Source organism: Cavenderia fasciculata, assembly GCF_000203815.1.
Source record: "Cavenderia fasciculata unplaced genomic scaffold Scf_Dfasci-G-b-190b03.r1-5, whole genome shotgun sequence".
NCBI classification, from domain to species: Eukaryota; Evosea; class Eumycetozoa; order Acytosteliales; family Cavenderiaceae; genus Cavenderia; species Cavenderia fasciculata.
The window spans coordinates 256,260-274,211 of NW_004457711.1; the positions used below are offsets into that span (position 1 = coordinate 256,260).

The 17,952-nt window shown below is 33.1% G+C and overlaps 7 protein-coding genes across 7 annotated transcripts; 4 read left to right on the forward strand and 3 right to left on the reverse strand.

Moving 5' to 3' along the window:
- Positions 1–209: 209 nt before the first annotated feature.
- On the forward strand, positions 210–2,531 carry DFA_02582 (Putative acetyltransferase protein; the record flags this gene model as incomplete). Its single annotated transcript, XM_004357249.1, has 5 exons — positions 210–417; positions 518–1,322; positions 1,543–1,636; positions 1,718–1,823; positions 1,954–2,531. The coding sequence occupies 5 exons, from the start codon at positions 210–212 to the stop codon at positions 2,529–2,531; spliced, it is 1,791 nt and encodes a 596-aa protein (XP_004357305.1).
- A 638-nt stretch (positions 2,532–3,169) lies between these two features.
- DFA_02583 (uncharacterized protein) lies at positions 3,170–4,702 on the reverse strand (the record flags this gene model as incomplete). The annotated part of the gene is made up of 3 exons (XM_004357250.1): positions 3,170–3,235; positions 3,302–4,500; positions 4,597–4,702. 3 exons carry the CDS (start codon positions 4,700–4,702, stop codon positions 3,170–3,172), a joined length of 1,371 nt encoding a protein of 456 aa, XP_004357306.1.
- Positions 4,703–5,478: 776 nt separating this feature from the next.
- Positions 5,479–6,854, reverse strand: DFA_02584 (uncharacterized protein; the record flags this gene model as incomplete). The annotated part of the gene is made up of 4 exons (XM_004357251.1): positions 5,479–5,922; positions 6,034–6,398; positions 6,470–6,660; positions 6,811–6,854. The coding sequence occupies 4 exons, from the start codon at positions 6,852–6,854 to the stop codon at positions 5,479–5,481; spliced, it is 1,044 nt and encodes a 347-aa protein (XP_004357307.1).
- A 323-nt stretch (positions 6,855–7,177) lies between these two features.
- Positions 7,178–7,489, forward strand: DFA_02585 (uncharacterized protein; the record flags this gene model as incomplete). Its single annotated transcript, XM_004357252.1, has 1 exon — positions 7,178–7,489. One exon carries the CDS (start codon positions 7,178–7,180, stop codon positions 7,487–7,489), a length of 312 nt encoding a protein of 103 aa, XP_004357308.1.
- A 347-nt stretch (positions 7,490–7,836) lies between these two features.
- DFA_02586 (uncharacterized protein) lies at positions 7,837–8,924 on the forward strand (the record flags this gene model as incomplete). Its single annotated transcript, XM_004357253.1, has 4 exons — positions 7,837–7,943; positions 8,051–8,103; positions 8,155–8,359; positions 8,450–8,924. The coding sequence occupies 4 exons, from the start codon at positions 7,837–7,839 to the stop codon at positions 8,922–8,924; spliced, it is 840 nt and encodes a 279-aa protein (XP_004357309.1).
- Positions 8,925–9,359: 435 nt separating this feature from the next.
- Positions 9,360–16,432, forward strand: DFA_02587 (uncharacterized protein; the record flags this gene model as incomplete). The annotated part of the gene is made up of 9 exons (XM_004357254.1): positions 9,360–9,511; positions 9,597–10,108; positions 10,179–10,198; positions 10,354–10,738; positions 10,807–11,123; positions 11,191–12,760; positions 12,841–13,117; positions 13,175–14,514; positions 14,583–16,432. The coding sequence occupies 9 exons, from the start codon at positions 9,360–9,362 to the stop codon at positions 16,430–16,432; spliced, it is 6,423 nt and encodes a 2,140-aa protein (XP_004357310.1).
- Positions 16,433–16,522: 90 nt separating this feature from the next.
- ssbA (ssRNA-binding protein) lies at positions 16,523–17,473 on the reverse strand (the record flags this gene model as incomplete). Its single annotated transcript, XM_004357255.1, has 1 exon — positions 16,523–17,473. One exon carries the CDS (start codon positions 17,471–17,473, stop codon positions 16,523–16,525), a length of 951 nt encoding a protein of 316 aa, XP_004357311.1.
- Between the last annotated feature and the right edge of the window lie 479 nt (positions 17,474–17,952).

Consider the following 17,952-nt stretch of genomic DNA (forward strand, 5'->3'; position numbering starts at 1 on the left):
TGGTGGGTTTGAACGTTCAGCTGATGATTGATGATGAATTTGACAATCAATCGATTAGCATAGTATCATCAAATATTTCATTTCTTCTTTCTATCTTCAACCCTCTTCTTTCTATCTACCTACCTACTCTTTTTGCAAGTCTCAATCGAAGAAAGATAGATTGATCACAGCTGAAAGAGTATATTAGTATAGTTAGTATAGTATATAGGATGGATCTTCTTACACCATCGTCATTGGTGGTATTTGCAGTGATTGGAGTACTTGCAGTTGCATGGTATCCAATCTTGTTTACAACTTATATTACATTTATCTTCTCGGCTATTGCATTGAGCGATGTCATTATGACAATGTGCATCCCTGTATTACTAGTATCACGTAACTTGTTTAGAAAGATTACAAATTCAATATCTCATTATGGTATGTACATAATATAGTATAATAATAATAGTATATATATATAATATATACTAATGTCTCTCTTTGATATTTGTGTGTTTGTGTGTAATCACTCAATTAGGATGGCCATTAATAACACTTGCATTTGAAGCATTGGGTAGAAATAAATTGGTGTTTACAGGAGAGGATATTGTATTACATCAAAGTCATAATAATGGAAGCGATAGAAACGCATTGGTATTGATTAATCATACGTATCATTGTGATTGGTTGCTGGCATTTAGTTTGGGTGAAAGAACGGGTCGTATTGGAAACATCAAGATTGCCATGAAGAGTGTCATTAAATACATTCCATTTGTCGGTGTTGGTATTTGGGCCATGGGATTCATCTTTTTATCGAGAAAGTGGCAAGACGACCGCCACAAGATTGCACGGGCCTACAGCCATCTCAAAAATGATGGTGAGCCATTTTGGTTTGTCACACATCCCGAAGGCAGCAGATTCAACGAAAAGAATCTACAGGCGTCACAAGAGTTTGCAAAGTCGCGTCCTCAAGAAGTACCCTTGTTAAAGAATATTTTGGTGCCCCGTGTCAAGGGGTTCTCGTCGGCAGTCATTTCAATGAAGGGTGCAGTCGACGCAGTCTATGACTTGACAGTCGCCTATAAGCGTCATCCAGCCAGTTTCTTTGCACTCTTTTACGGCAACAAACCCACTGAAATTCACATTCATCTCAGACGATTCCCAATCGCCAGTGTCCCAGTCGACCAAGGTGACCACGAGATTGGCAATTGGTTGTACCAACGATACACTGAAAAGGATGAATTACTACAACATTTCAAGGACAAGGGTCATTTCCCAGGTCAGTCACTTGCACATCTCAATCGATTCAATTGGAGAAAATATATAGTCAATCTAGTTTGTTGGTTTGTTTTGGTTGCTCTATTTGTTTATGCTACCAATTATACTATTCAATTTATAAAATAAATCATCAAATAAATTATCTTATCTACTCAATCCAATCGGTTTTGGTTTAAAAATATCATTCCTCACTCAAACAAACTCAACAATAGTTGTGTATAGATATAGACAAATAAAGATGATCACAGTTAACATGTATAACAAAAAGATTTTTATTATTTTTAGTTTTATGGTTGCTGTTTCAATGGCAACCCCAGGTTTATACGGAATTGCCAACACAATGGATCATAGTTACATGGTTACATTTGGTATCTTTGTTGTATGTATATACGCGTACACTGTACATAATATTAGCTATTAAAAATGAATTCTTAAACCGCTTTGATATTTAATTATTTAGGGTGAAAAATTTGGACCGCTCCTAGAACTTGGACAATATACACCTCAAAATGATTCAGAAACATCATGCGTAGTGGATGATATATTCTATCATTTTGAATTAGATAGTAATGCAGACAATATTTTACTTTCATTCAATACTACCCACCTAAGAAACTCACCAACTCCATTGTCGGGCGGCTTCGACGCTTTGACAACTAACCCATTACCTGTATTGCATCGCCGGTTCTGATGGAGGTTTCCCATTCATGATTGGTGTGCAATCACTTTCCGGTTCACATGGCTTTGTCATCTCGTACAGCGATGGTACCAACCAAGGTATCCTCTACCAGTCTGATTTGCACCATCAATACTGGGGTTCGGCCAATGACGCTGTCGGCGGAGTGGTCTATGTCTTTTCAATGGACCTTAGCTCGGATAACGCTATTGTCACTAGATTCTCTATGGTTGCCAAGGTTGCCCAAACAAGTGTACTCCCAAGCACATTTGCAAGCCTTACCGGTGCTGTATTTGGTGCCGATGGCAACATCAATGGTATTGCATTTAATTTCAATGACCTGGAAATCGACCTCTTCCAATACGCTCCACAACAAAGTCAACTCACCATCTATTCGCACATCTACCACCTTGCACCAGGTATCGAGATCTTGAATAAGTTGGGCCTGCAGTCCTCCATGTCTGGAACAAGCCTTACCACCAGACTCTGGGTCGGCAAACCAGAAGAAGACACCCTCTTGGTCACCTATGACATTATCTCTGGCACCCCATCTACCGTGAGCCTCCAAAATATAGTTGTGTCTTTTAACTATGTTTAAAATGAAAATAAATAAAATCTTTTTTTTTTTTTACAATTAATATTTTCAAGGAGGAGCAGAATTACAATCAAAGTAGAGGAACAAGAGATTAAAGAATTTTGGAGATGATAAAGTAGACTTGAACCTTGCAGAAAGTCTACCACATTTTATTAAAGAATTGATAGTTTTCCAGTCAAACGATATTAAATTAGATTTGGTTTGTTGGAGATTCTTTCATTACGATCGTATCACACTTGTGTACTCATGTCTATCACCCATACTGTCACGTGGGTGACAAACAATGCTCTATAGTCTATAGTATTCAATCATCTTTTCAGGCTCTATTGCCTACTCAAAACGATCACACATATTGGTATCCGGAATAAGATATTATATTCTTCTGTTAAATAATAATAAAAAATAATAATATAAAAAAAAAATTTCCTTTTCCAAAATGTGTATTTATCTATTTATAGTAATTAATAGTGACAGTGTGTTGCAGTGCAATAGAGTTTGGGTTGGGGGTCAAATAAGGATCCTTGGAATAATACCAATGTGTGGGTTGATATGGAAAATAGTAATAAAAATAGTAATTATTATTATGAGAGCGTTGTTTGTGTAGGTATATCTATTAAAACAAAATAGAAAAAATATAATGATCAAGTTTGATAAACTTTGACTACTTTTTCAATTGGTACAGTACAAATTGGACATGATTGTAAATACTAATATATAAAATAAATATTATTAATTAATCAAAATAAAATAATAATTATTCCATTTCTACATACTTGAGTACAAAAATAACAAATGGCAAGATGTCCACACCATAAAAGTACCGTATCGGATGGTCTTTCCCAACAAACTTTACAGTCTTTACTACTACTACTAATTGTGCTATGTAAAGTACTATTCTCTCTTTTGTGTATAGTTAGTTTTGATCCTCCACCATTATTATTATTATTATTATTATTATTATTATTATTATTATTATTGTTATTAGTATTGTTATTATTATTATTATTAGTTGATTCATTTAAAAATAATGGATCATTATTATTATTATTAGTATTATTATTGTTGCCTGGATTATTATTATTAGTTTGTTGATTATTTTGTTGTTGTTGTTGTTGGTTATTATGAAATACAGAATCAGTGGATGACCAAGATGAAGCTAATGAATCAGTTCCTCCAGTATTATTATTATTGTTGCTATTTGAGTTGTTTGGGTTGTTGTTGTTTGGGTTATTTACATAATGAAGTTGTTGTTGGAGGTGTTGTTGGTATAAGTTGTTACTGCTGTTGTTATGGTTACCAAGTCCACTACCGGTACTAGAGTTATTGGGCAATATGATGCCACTGGAAATATGGTTAAATGCCGTGCTTTGCGTGAGCAGTTTGGCGATTTTGTTGACCTTGCAAAAATGGTCGTTGAGGATTGTGACCGTGTTCATGTGACCGGCACCACGTGCAATCAGCAGAGCTGTGCGTCCCGTACCATCACGACGATTCACATCTGCTCCATTATTGAGAAGGAAGCGTACTAGAGAGTCATTACCTTCATGAGCAGCCCACATTAACGGGGTCATTTTTTGTTTGTCCCCGAGGTTAACATCTATACCTGCTCCTGATCCAACATTAGTTGTCGCAGGACTTGTATGTCCACTGGTACTTGCACCATTATTGTTGTTACTATTACTATTGATAGATATACTATTGCTACTCATATTGCTGAATGCCGAGGATGATGCTCCACCTCCTCCATTCATTTCATTTGAGTTGCAGACAAATAGTTCGACGAGTTTGTCGTCACCGGCGCACACGGCAGCGATGAGTGGGGTTGTACCGGCATCGCATAGTACGTTGGGAGAAGCACCACGCTTGAGTAGCATGCTGACAGTCTCCTCGTCGTGGTTGTCGACTGCCAGATGCAGCGGGTACTTACCGCCAGCACCCGCAATATTTGGTGAAGCGCCACGTAGTAACAGTTCTAGAACAATACTACTTTTGGCGATCATAACAGCAATGCAAAGCAGGGTGTTCCCCGAGCGTGCGTCCTTTGCATTTATATCTATTTTTTTCATACGCTTTAGCTTCTTTTGTACCTTGGCATCTTTGGCTGATTTTGGTTGGTCCAACGCATTGATAGCGTTGAATGCCTGTCTTGTTATTTTGCTCTCTGATGTTCCCATTGATATGATATGATATGATATGATATCCAATCCCGAATCTATTTCAATTCCTATCGGAGACTATCTATCTATCTATATTTATATATAATAATACAATCACAGTCGTTGTGATACTTTTCTATTCTATTCTATTCTATTCTGTTTATCTATAATCGGAGAATGTACATATAGTTAGCTACTGATTGTTACATCTATATATATTGTGAAATGTTGATAGTTACTCTTTCTTTCTCCTTGTTTGTACGTTGTTAAATACAAGTTGCTAGGTAGATTACTCAAACTATAGTTGTCTTGTCTCGTTATAAACCGTTATGGTGAGATCTATTTATAGACAACAACGGAGATGATTGAAATGATGTGATTGTTGTAGTATTAGTCTGACTATACAGGTGATGGTGTTGTTATTGTTGTTGAGGTTGCTCCTTTCTTCTTCTTTAATAAAAGATAGATAAAGAGAGAGAGAGAGAGAATGGATGACGAATAATATCAACAAATGGAGGTGATTATTAGACACTGTGTCCCAACACACCACCCATCACCAAAACTGTGGTTGGTGGAAAATAAAAAAAAAAAAAACAAAAGGACAAACAAACAAACAACTATTTACAGCTGTTATTCCATCCTTGTTTGTAATAAGTGGGTTCTAATCTACTAAAGCTATATACTGGATTAAAAGGGGATTTATATTTATATTTACAAATATTTGTATACAGTATATTATATAGGATTATATATTATATAGTATTATATATTGTTGTTCTCAATGATTATTATTATTATTTAAGACCCAATGAAATACAATTGTCTATTGATTTTATAATATCATAAAAGGTAGGACCAATAGGTACGAAATGACTAGAGTTGGTGGTGAGGTGTAATGAATTGGAAGAGTAGTTTGATAGTAGGGTTTGACGATACATCCAATCTTCATCTTGATTCTCCAGTGCTGTTAAAACGACTAATGGAATATCACCTAAAAGTGTCTTGCCTTTGGCGAGTGAGTCAATACGTGATTTTAAGAGACCTAGTGAATCCATAATCACTTGTAATTCAAAAACTGTCGACTGTAGGAAATCACTTCCAAAATAAACCATATTGTTTGATATCTTTAATTGTCCATCCAAATTAATACTCTCTGAAAGGTATCCACTCGGAAGAGGATACCCATCATAAAATTTAGTTAATCCTGTTACTTTAATCATATCTAATATTTTAAATGACTAAAAAGTAAAAAATAGATAAATAAATAAATAAATGATTCAATTATTATTAATATTTAAATTCAAAGTAATTGTATACTTTATACTTTATACTTTATACTTTATACATACATAGACACCTTGAACTATATTTTGAATAAGTGTATCATTTAAATCTAATACATCCATAGAGTCAACGAGAACCACTCCATCTAGAATACCGGGGTTGGTAGCAGCCAATTCTTGTGCCAATACACCACCATATGACCAACCGACATAGATGATTCCATCATCGATACCTATCGATCCCAAATATTGTTGTAAATCATTGACCATTTCATCGGATCTAACAGATTCTCCTTTGAAATCACTCCATCCATAACCATAACGATCATATACACAATATTGTTTAATCAATTTACCATTTTCATTATTTGATAGATAATTTGGCATATAGTTTAATACATTACCCCAAATTGTAGAGTAGAATGGTGTTCCTATAAATTATTTATATTAGTCTTGGTTTGTGTCTGATTGATTTTGATTTAGTTTAATCAATCTATCATACCTGCTTCAAATAAGACTGTTTTAGGTGATGATGTATCATCATTGTCATTATTATTATTAGTGTTATTAATATAGGAAGGATTATTAAAACATCTAATATGAAGATGTTTGTTGTTGTATAAAGGAAAGTAACTAGTTTGTTGGATATTGGGAGTGATATGAGAGAAAGCTAGATCAGGGTACATCATAAATCTAGATTCTAAAAAGATGGTAGATATGATATTGAAAGTGACAGATATAGACAAGATGTACAATGGCAGTTTGCACAATGTACTATATCGTTGTCTAGTAAGCACTCGACACAATATGATGATCAGCGCATACAAGAATATCGATTCAAACAAGAATACAAATGATTCAAGTAATATATTTTTATGTGATACCATTATTGATTGAGACTAGTCTATAGACTATAGTTATTATTCTCTAATTCCTAATTCCTAATTCCTATACATATATATAATGAATAGAGTGAACAATATAAAAGTGTATTAAAAAAACAAAGATGAAGTTGTGTGTGTCTACGTTGCAGAGCTGATCGCTTTTTTTTGTTTCAGTCTAGTAAATTCGATGAATAATTCGATGTTCTTCTCTATTCTCTGGTGATCTATGGATATGGCTAATAAGATAATAAGATGATATAAATAGCTTTGGTGATCAATGATCAATTCTTATTCTATCAAGAGATAGATATAATATAATATAAATAATGTCAAAACAACCAAAACAACAAAGACAAATTGGATCAACAGTTCCACAAACAGACGCAAAGAAAGAATATAACGATACGATTAAAGAATGTAAAAGAATTCAAGAACAAGATTTAAAATCACTCGATTGTATATTGGTAGATATAGTAGAGATCAATAGACTGGGACGAGAAACCCTTGAAAAGATGGCACAACAAAACCACCAATTACACAGAGTATCCACTAAAATAGAACAAGCAGAAGATAATGTAGACAAAGCCGATAAATTAATTACCAGGCTATCTAGAAGATTAAGATCAATACTAAAATAATTATATTATCATCTATCATTTAATAAACCACCTCTACCAAACTTATTTATTTATTATATAATTGAATTGAATTGATATCAATCACATAATATATACGTGTGTATATAGATAGATTAGGATTAGATTCAAGTCGAATATTCCAATGAAGAGTCCAAGAAGATCCCGAAAAACGAGCAAGATTTTCAAATCCCTCCCTGTTTAAAAGTTTAATTAATCTTTTTTGGGAAAGAGCATCTTTCATTTTCATTGTTATTATTATTATTATCATTATTTTGTGTTTAGAAAAGAAAGGTAGATCGATAAGATATCAATATAAGATATAGATAATATTATAATCAAAGAGAGGAATGACGAGTAGAATCGATAAAGCAAAGTCTGCATTCCTTAAAAATGATGCAGAGGAATCTAAATTAGTACATGATACTGAAGATAGAAAAGAACCACATAAAGAGTAGTATTCAACATGTTAACTCATAAAGATATACAGTAGCAACAACTAACTTGACATCTATCTATCTATTATTGATTTGGTTATAGAGAGGCAGGTGAATTCATTAAAAGTATAGTGTTTGGTGGATTAGATGGTATCATTACAACTTTTGCTATTGTAGCTGGTATGTTTGTAGTAGTAGTACAAAAGAAATGAATACTCAATATATATATAGTGTACGATGATGTATTAATGTATTATTGTATTATTGTTATTGATATGTATTTAGCTGCTGCAGGTGCAGGATTAACAAGAGGTGTAGTATTAATCTTGGGATTTGCAAATTTACTTGGCGATGCTCTTGGTATGGCATTTGGTGACTATGTTAGTGAAAAGGCTGAAGAAGATCAATTAAAGAAACATACACTTGAATTGGAAGAGTATGCTACCAATAGATTGATAGATAGATAGATAGATATTCATGTGATATATATATTGATACTTTTGTTTGTTTGTTTCTATTGTTTTAGAAAATTACAAAATAATCCAGATCAAGAGAAACAAAATTTAATAGAAATATATATGAAGAAGGGATACGATGAACAACAGGCATCTAGAATTGCCGAGTTATTATTCCCATACAAGACAACGGTCACTTCGATTATGATGATGGAGGAACACGGTGACACCTATGAAGAAGGTGATAGTGGTGCCATGAAGAGTGCATTGGTTACATTTGGATCGTTTATGGTTTGTGGAGGTATTCCACTTTTAGCCTTTTTATGTGCTGGTGGATTCTCAAAGACCGCCGGATTCGATCTTATATTCATTATTGCCATTATATTGTTTTCCATTGTACTATTCGTACTTGGGTGTTTCAAAGGTTATATATCCAACAAAAATATACCTGTTTCTGGACTACTCATGTTGATCAATGGTGCTGTCACAACTCTCGCTGCTTTCTTTATTGGTTATGCTATCGAATTAAAGGTTGAAGGTCATTAAATCAACAAACTTATTAATAATTTTAACAACAACCAATAATAATAATATAACAACAACAACAACAACAACAACAAGATTCATTGTAGTATTACTACAAATTTAATTTAACTTCCACTTTCTTATATCCATTTTTGTAATTACTTCTCCCCAACACCATATGCATCGCATATTTTCGATCACCAATATACATGTATGTATGTATGTATGTCCAATCAATTCAATTGATTGATTAAACACATACAAAACAACAATAAATTATAAACTATACAATTATAGACATTTTAAAATATTCAAGATCGATCTTGGTTGGTCGACAGGGAAGTGCTTGGTTTCGAAAAAAAAGCGCGCCAACTTTAATTGCATAAATGTTTGGACTTGCAAAAGAGCAAGATACAGTACACATATAGGATAGATAGATAGGATAGATAGAAGGAGATGGATACACTAGATAAGGTCGTTCGTGTGTTGGATGACGCAGACACTTTTAAAAAGATCATTACAGCAGCAAAGTCATGCGACAAAGCTTATACAATCATCACGAATCAACTACAGACTGCTGTCATTAACAAGTTGATCACATCTGAAAAGTATGAATGAATGAGTAAATGTAGAAGTATAAGAGTTCAAGATACTAATAAGATTGATTTGATTGATTTGATTTATATATGATAGGAATGCAAAATTATTGATAGAGGTATCAGAGCATTTACAAAAGGGTGTTGAACAGTTATTTGGTAATACCAAGACATTGGTTGGATTTGAGGAAGGTGCTGAGACGGCAATGCGATGTAACTTGTTTGTATTGGATGCTTTGCAATCGTGGAGTGCTACACGACCCAATCCACATAGTTACAAGAGATGGTTACGATGCATTTCATTGCTAGGTGACGCAAAGAGAATTGCCATGGCAGTACAAGTAGCCGACAAGTTGTACGCGATACTCAAACAAAACGAGACAGACTTTCCCTTGGAAAAAGATCCATCATACTATCAAAAATTAATGGTTCATTGCATGTTTATCAAAATGCAATTGTCAGAGGAAAGACTAGTAACAATGGATGCTCAAGAAATCGATCATCTCCGCTTGGAATGGAGTCAACTCAATGTAGATATTGTCAAAGAACGTTGTTTCTTTAATGAATCTTTATTTCCAAAATATTTTAATCGTTTATTATCTTTGGATTGTATGTATAAATATATATTATATATATTATTTATTTATTTATTAATTAATTGAATTGTTTCTCATTTTAGTTTTAGGAAAAGAAGAAGATGTATACATATCATATATTCATTTTGTAATGGTATTGTTAATCAATTCAAAACAACCTTTATTATTTTTTTCTAGGGCATTTTATATATTTAAAAAACATTATAAATTTTGTATGTTATCTTTATCTTTGTAATTAATTATATTATTTACTAATAGTTTGTTTATTTATTAATGATTTATCAAGTCACAAATACACCAAATGTATTAAATAGATTTATGGATTTATTATTTGATTTAACAAAGAATGATATTTTACCATTACTTTCTAAAATAGCATTGCCAAATGACATTGTAAATATTGTTTGGCTATCGATTCACACTAGTTTTTATGTACAACAATCGCAACCACAACAACAAGATATTCAAAAAAAGGCATTGGAATTATTAAGCGTGATGGATATGGTTGTAAACTCAACCATTAAATCAACTCTACCAAATCAAAAAGAGAAATATCAATTGGATATACTATTGATTAGATTATCATCACTATCAAATAGATTTAAAATATTATCAAAAATTAATTCTGATAGTAAAAAGAATGGTATGATATGTTTAGTATATTGATATTGAAAATAGAATAATAATTAATATATTATTTTTTATAAATAGTATTGGAAAAAGAATTAAATCAATTATTACCAATGATTAATCAAGTATTGGAAGATTGTAACAAAGGGGAATATGCATTTCAATTTGATGAAAATGATAAATCGATTGGACAATCTCCACAAGTACGTGACGAAATATTTAAATTGCCAAAGATCATTGTAGAAAATATATATCTTGGCGTACAATCACTATTATTACAACAACAACAGAGAGACAAATGGTTGGCAAATGATTTAATTATCAATCTTGTTAGATTATCATTTGTAACTCCTTTTATTATGAATCAATGGTTAAGTAATATTGATCAAAAATATTCTGTATGTTCAAAATCATAAAATAATAATAATAATAATAATGATACTAATCGATTGATTATATTTATAGAAACATTTGGATAAATTTATATTGGTTAATTTGGGTATATTAATTGATTATTCAAGTAATGATTTACAATTTAGTCAATTTGAAGAAATGTTGAATGAAACTATTACAAGATACTATAATGAACTGCAACAAGAAGATGAAACACAACCTAAAAGAGATCAATCAATTATTACAGAGTTGGTTAGATTACTACGTTTAATATGTACTAGGTATCGTAATGATAGTGATGATAGAAAGGCAATGGAGTATTTTGAAATGTCATATCTCTTGCTCAAATCATCACCCGTTCAAAATATCGAGTCTGCACACAGACTATTACAACAGGCATACCATTTACTTAAACTCAACACCAAACACCAAGAGTATGACCAAGCCATTAAATATGTGTCTGACTGTTTCTCTTGGTTTAATATTTGTACAGACGGTTGGTTTGATGGACAATTGGACCAACCTTTTCAATCAATGGATTCATCATCAGACACCAAACCAATCACATTACAAGGAATATTAAAATCATTCTCTAGATTACAAATGTCAATACTTGGTCAATTAATTCAAGATCAAGAAGAATCAGAGGAAACAGAAGGACAAGAAGATATGGAAGACGTGGAAGAAGAGGAAGAAGAATTAAATATAGATGAAATTATAAATCATGATAGATTGATTTTCATTAGTCAGTTGGTTGGTAATGAATGTTCACATAGTCTATGTGCAGCAATCTATGATTATATCATTACTAGTTATAATGCATATATTATTAAAAGAGATCCTGCTATTCCAACCGACCTCATTCGCTCACTCCAGATGGCGACCATCGACAGAGTGATAGAGGATGTCGAGGATCGATCAGTCATTCTCAAATCAAGATATCAAGTGGAAAAGGTCAAACTCATGCGATTAGATCAATCCCAAGACTCGGCTATCATCGATCAACTATTTCATGCTATTGTCGATCAATTGGAAGGGTGCAGAGAAGAGACAGATAGTCACGATGATGGACAGAATATGATCAGCCCATTGACATTGGCCATTGATAATGAATTGGCAAAAATATCATTTTGGAAAGCAATTACATATATTGAAACGAATCAAAACCATTTTGATCCCGAGTTAATGGAGCATGGAAGAAAACAGTTGGGTGATATGTCACAACAAATTGATGTAGATGATGGTGGTACCGATCAAGAGGACAGTGTCTTTCCAAAAGATATGAATGGGGGATCGAGTGATATAGCAAAACACATTGAAAAGGAAAGAACACATCGATATCGACCTCCAGTTGGCACACCAAAAGATTATGTTGGAACAAAGTTGAGAGCATCATTGGAAATATGGTGTAGAATATCAAATCAACTAACCGAACCAAAAGTTGATGAATCAGATATAACTGAAACCATTAAACTCAACAATAGAGCCATCCTCTGTCCTTTATCAACACTTTCCATTTTAATGACGATTGCCGATTTATATCAATTCGAAGGTGACTATATTAGTTCAATCATGGCATTAAAAATACGTATCAATATTATTAAACATATTTATCAATCAAATTCAACTCAATATATTATTGGTAAGAAAAAATATAGAAATAGAAAAGATTGATTATTTCGATTGATTTACTAATTAAATATTTATGTTTTATTTTTTTAGAATTATTAAAAAGTTATAATTATTTAATATCAATTTATATATTGATGGAGAAATTTTCACAATCTAAATATTATTTCGAATTAAATAACAAGTTGTTTGAACAATTAAAGACTGGAGTGGTGGCAACCAAACCAAATGAAAGAGTGTCTTTGGAAATATCATCACTACAACTTTTAAATAATATTCAACAACTTGAATACCAATTCCATAAGATGACAAGTGTTACCACCACTACAGATGAAACAAACAAAAAAATGTATAATCAAATTATTGAATTGTACGAATCATGCAAGGAACGAATACACAACCGTGACAAGACAATTGATTATCCTAGCTACATTAAAATATGCAAGTTGGTGTCACTAGTGTATTTAGAGTGCGCCAATTCCAATCTGGCACTCAAAGTGTCAAATGAAATGTTGGATTTCCTTCAATCCCTCATTCCATCAGAATCAAATATATCATTGAAAAAGAAAAAGAACAATAGTAGTAGTAGTTCAATGGTGGATAATTCAGACAACATGTCTATCGATTCTGAAGCTACCTCTTCTACTACTCAATCGGATGAATGGAATGGTAGTGGTGGTAATAGTAATGGTCAATTAGCATCATATCAATCAAGCTTATCAAAATGGTCGTGTCTAACCATTTGCCTAAACGCAATATTACATTTGGCAAGTGTGTATGAATTAAGAGGATGTCCGAGAGAAGCTCATTATTATTATGAAAGAGGTCTTTTGATTGGCAATATTTACGGGTCGCTTAAAGTGACGTGTGAATTTTTGGTGGAACTTGGCGAGTTGTGTTTTAACCGTCACAACTATGTTGACAGCAAGATTAACTTGGAAGTGGCGATTTCTCTAGTTGCGAGGTTCGCACCAAATGAATCTAGATTGATCAAGATTAATCTACTCGCGAAAATGTTGTTGGGTGATTTGTACAGACGTCAAAATATCATCACTCAATCCACCAAGCTATACAACCAGTGTATATCAATGCTCGATCAAATGAACAACAGTAGTCTATTAGAACAATTTAAAAATAGTCTTACCTTTGGTAACGACTCTACACCAAAAGAAAAAAGATTATTAAAATTGACTAAATCTAAATCGACTGTCAACATCAACAACAAGACAACAACAACAACAACAAATTCAAAGACAAAGATCATTCAAGGAGAAGAAAAGATTGGTAGTAGTTTAGAATCAATATTAGATTTAATTATTCAAGAATCTAATAATGGTAATAACAAAAAGAATGATATTGGTGAAATTGAAAATATATTAAAATCAATAAGAGCTAGAATACAATGTAAATTGGCAAAGATATTGATGATACGTGAAAATTATAAACAAGCAGTCAAGGAATTGGAAGCTATTATCAAAGACAACAAAGAGACGGTTGGAACGATCACTCTATCCATTTTAGAGTTACATCTTGGTCGTGCCTATTATCTAATGGCCAAGGAGAGTGAAAGAGATATGGTATGGGCTCATTACTTGGATCCATCAACTGTCACCATCGATCCAAACATTCTCAAAGCAAGACAAATGTTTTTACATAGTTTTTCAAGAGTTGGGATTTATAATATTATCAAAATATCAAATCTACTATGTCGTTATATAGCTTTTACAACTGGTACAATCCTACCTTTTGTAACTGTTCATTTTCTTAGTATGTATAAATTATTATATTTAATTTTGAATCATTTATTAATTAAACTAATTATAATTTTAATTTAGATTTATCAATGGGAATTAGATTTAAACATGATATGGAATCGATTGTAACATATCAACAATCTATCAATATTCAAAAGAGTTTTAAAAAGAACAAACAACAACCAGCATCAGTACTGGTGGATATAAAGAAAACTATGTTTTCATGGAACTGTGGAGTTGAAATACCTAGTCAATTGGAAGACAAAAAGTTTAACAAGCAGTTGACCGAGTTGTACAGTGGTGATCTCCCCACCGAATGGTCAATTTCAAATATTATCATTGGAATTGATCGAAAATCAATTGTACTCACTCGACTTTTTGGTAATCAACCTCCAACCATCATTAAAATTCAAATGCCAGTTTATCAAGTTGAATTGGAACAAAATGATAATAATGAAAGTGAAGAAGAGGAAGAGGAACAAGATGAAAGTGATGAAGAGGAAGATGAAAAAGAAGAAGAAGGTGACCCAGAAATTATATTACCATTTATTGATAAATTAAGAAATGATATCAAGACATTGACAATTGAAAATTTGGCAAATAATCATGATATGGTAACAGGTACTAAAGCAGCGATGGACCAAAAGACTAAAAAAGATTCAACTATTCAAAAATGGTTCCAAAAAAGAAAGAATTTAGAATCAGAGGTTGACAGATTAATCAATTCATTGGATGAAATACTCGGACCTTGGAAGAGCATGTTGGTTGGTAACTTGTGCGACACAGATGCATTGGAAAAGTTGGAAAAGAATATTCCTCTTTTGGCAAAGGATATTAAGGGGGAGACTGAGACTGATGCATCGGAGGAGGATGATCAAGTTGACAGTAAACGAATCGACCTCGGACTACTCAAACAAGTGTTTGTCGAAATGCCCTACATGAACGATGAGAATTTGTATCAGTCGATTATAGATCTCGTCGGGTTTGACCGAATCGATGGATTGTACCCATCGGACGAATCCTATTTGGAAACGATTAAAGAGAAGCACCCACAATACTCTCAACTCAAAAAGATCAAGACTCTATTCATCAAACATTTTACAGATGTTTTTTCAACATCCACAGCGTCCAAGACCAAATTACCAATTGCCAAACGATTAGAGGAAAGTTTAGAACGTGTACGTGACGAGCCGAGAATTCCATCCATCCTCATCATGGACAAGAATCTTCAATTGTTCCCCGTTGAAGCTATGGAACCTCTGCGATCACAATCAGTGTATCGTCTACCATCATTTTCATTCCATCAATGGATAACACACAGAAATCGCGAGGAAACCAATGAAAACTATACAATGGTCGATCCCAAGAAACTATCGTATATCCTCAATCCAAAGGGTGACTTGGCATCAACTGAAACCAACTTTTCAAAGCTTTTTGATACCAATCAATTGTCCAAGACGTGGAAGGGTATTAAAGGACGTGCTCCAACCAGCTCAGAATATCGAGATGCACTCGAACAGAACCAACTTTTCCTCTACATGGGACATGGGTCGGGCGAACAATACTGCTCTGGCAAGGATATCCAAAAGTTGTCCAAGTGTGCCGTCTCGATGTTGTTTGGGTGTCGTAGTGGCAATCTCGAGGAACAAGGTGAATACGAACCCACAGGTGTCATCCTCGACATGTTGTTGGCAGGTAGTCAAGCAATCGTTGGTCATCTATGGGATATTCCATCGATGGATTCCGATCGTCTAGCACAATCATTTATCGAAAAATGGTTCATCGAACTCAAACAAAATGTTGAAGGTTCCGAAACCGTAGACATTGGTGAAGCAATCTCACATGCCAGAAAATCATGTCAATGGAAATTATTAGTTGGTTCAAGTTGTATTTGTTATGGTCTACCTACTTATCTATCACCTTTTAAATAATAAATACTAAATAAATATAATATATTTAATATATTTAATATTGTGTACATACAAATATTATTTGTTTGTTTATAGTTTAAAGTTTAGGTTTTAAAACTTTTGATATAAACTATTTTTATTCATTGATGGTTTTGGTTGTTGATAAAGAGTTGCTGGTGCACCAGTTGGAGTAGTTGGTGGAGGAGTATCGACAATGGGTTTAGTGGATACAGCTCTTTCTTTCCAATTTGATTTTTTAAGGATGAGGGGACGATTGCCAACATACTTTCCATTCATCTCTTTATAGGCCTTGATATAATCTGCAGCACTGGTAAAGGCTACAAATCCAAACCCCTTTGTCTTTTGTGACTTTTTTTCTCTGATCACCTTTGCCTTTTCAAAAGAAGGGTAGCGTGCAAACGCCTGTCCCAACATTTCGTCAGTCACTTCGTTTCCAAGCTGACCAACAAACAATCTATAATCGTTAGAGTTCCATTCAGAGAGTGTTGCATCTTCCCAAGTATCATTTCCCAAACCCATTGTGTATTTTAGTTTTTTAGGTTCTTCCATTGTAACCATTGGCTTTTCACGCATAACTTGTGAAACGTATGAAGGTAATTTGACTTCGTTTGATTCTTGAAGTTTGGATATAGTTGATGCAGAGTATGTAACAGCCTTACTTGAAATGACTGATGCTGTTGTAGAAGTTGTAGAAGTAGTCGAAGGAGTAGCTGCTGGTTTCTTTTGTATAATTTTCTTTTTAAGTAATGAACTTGGTATCATTTTATTCGTAGTTGTAGAAGTAGTAGAAGAGGAAGATGAAGTAGATGAAGAAGGAGATGTTGTTGTAGTATCACCAGTTTTTAATTTACTATTTACATGAAGGATGGTGTTGTTTTGGTTGTGATTGTTGTTATCTTCACCATCAAACTTTCTCTTTGATCCATGTTTATCTTCTGATGTTGATGATGATGCTTCAACAGCAGTTGTTGAAGTGGATGTTACATCATCTGACTGAAGTGCCGAATAGAACTCGTCTAGTTCATTAGTTTCACTTGACATTCAATTATATCTTGTATATGTAATGATAAATACCTATCTATTAATGTTGAAACAATAGTATACTCTTTCCCTCTGTTGTATTGACTGATATATATATATGTATATTTATAACAGTCTGTCTATCTATCTCTGAAGTATGAACAAAGAATAAGAATGAATGCCTGAACAATCTTTGTTTTTATTTATTTTTATTTTTTTCGACTGTTGAACTTTGGATTGTGTCAAAAGGAAACGAAAGTCCATTTTCATTCATTATCTCGTCCTCGAGTGTAAGTTTATACCTATACATTATATCCTTCTATTCTATATATCCTACTCTATATTCCGCATCTTATTAAAACCTCACGATGATTCAATGATCATGATGTGTTAGCAGATGCAACATCAATCTTTTTATAAAGGGTGAATGTTACAAGCTAAGCGACTCGTTTTGAGTTTCTTTTCCAATAGTTTCTTAATGTTTCCATCATTTTGATACT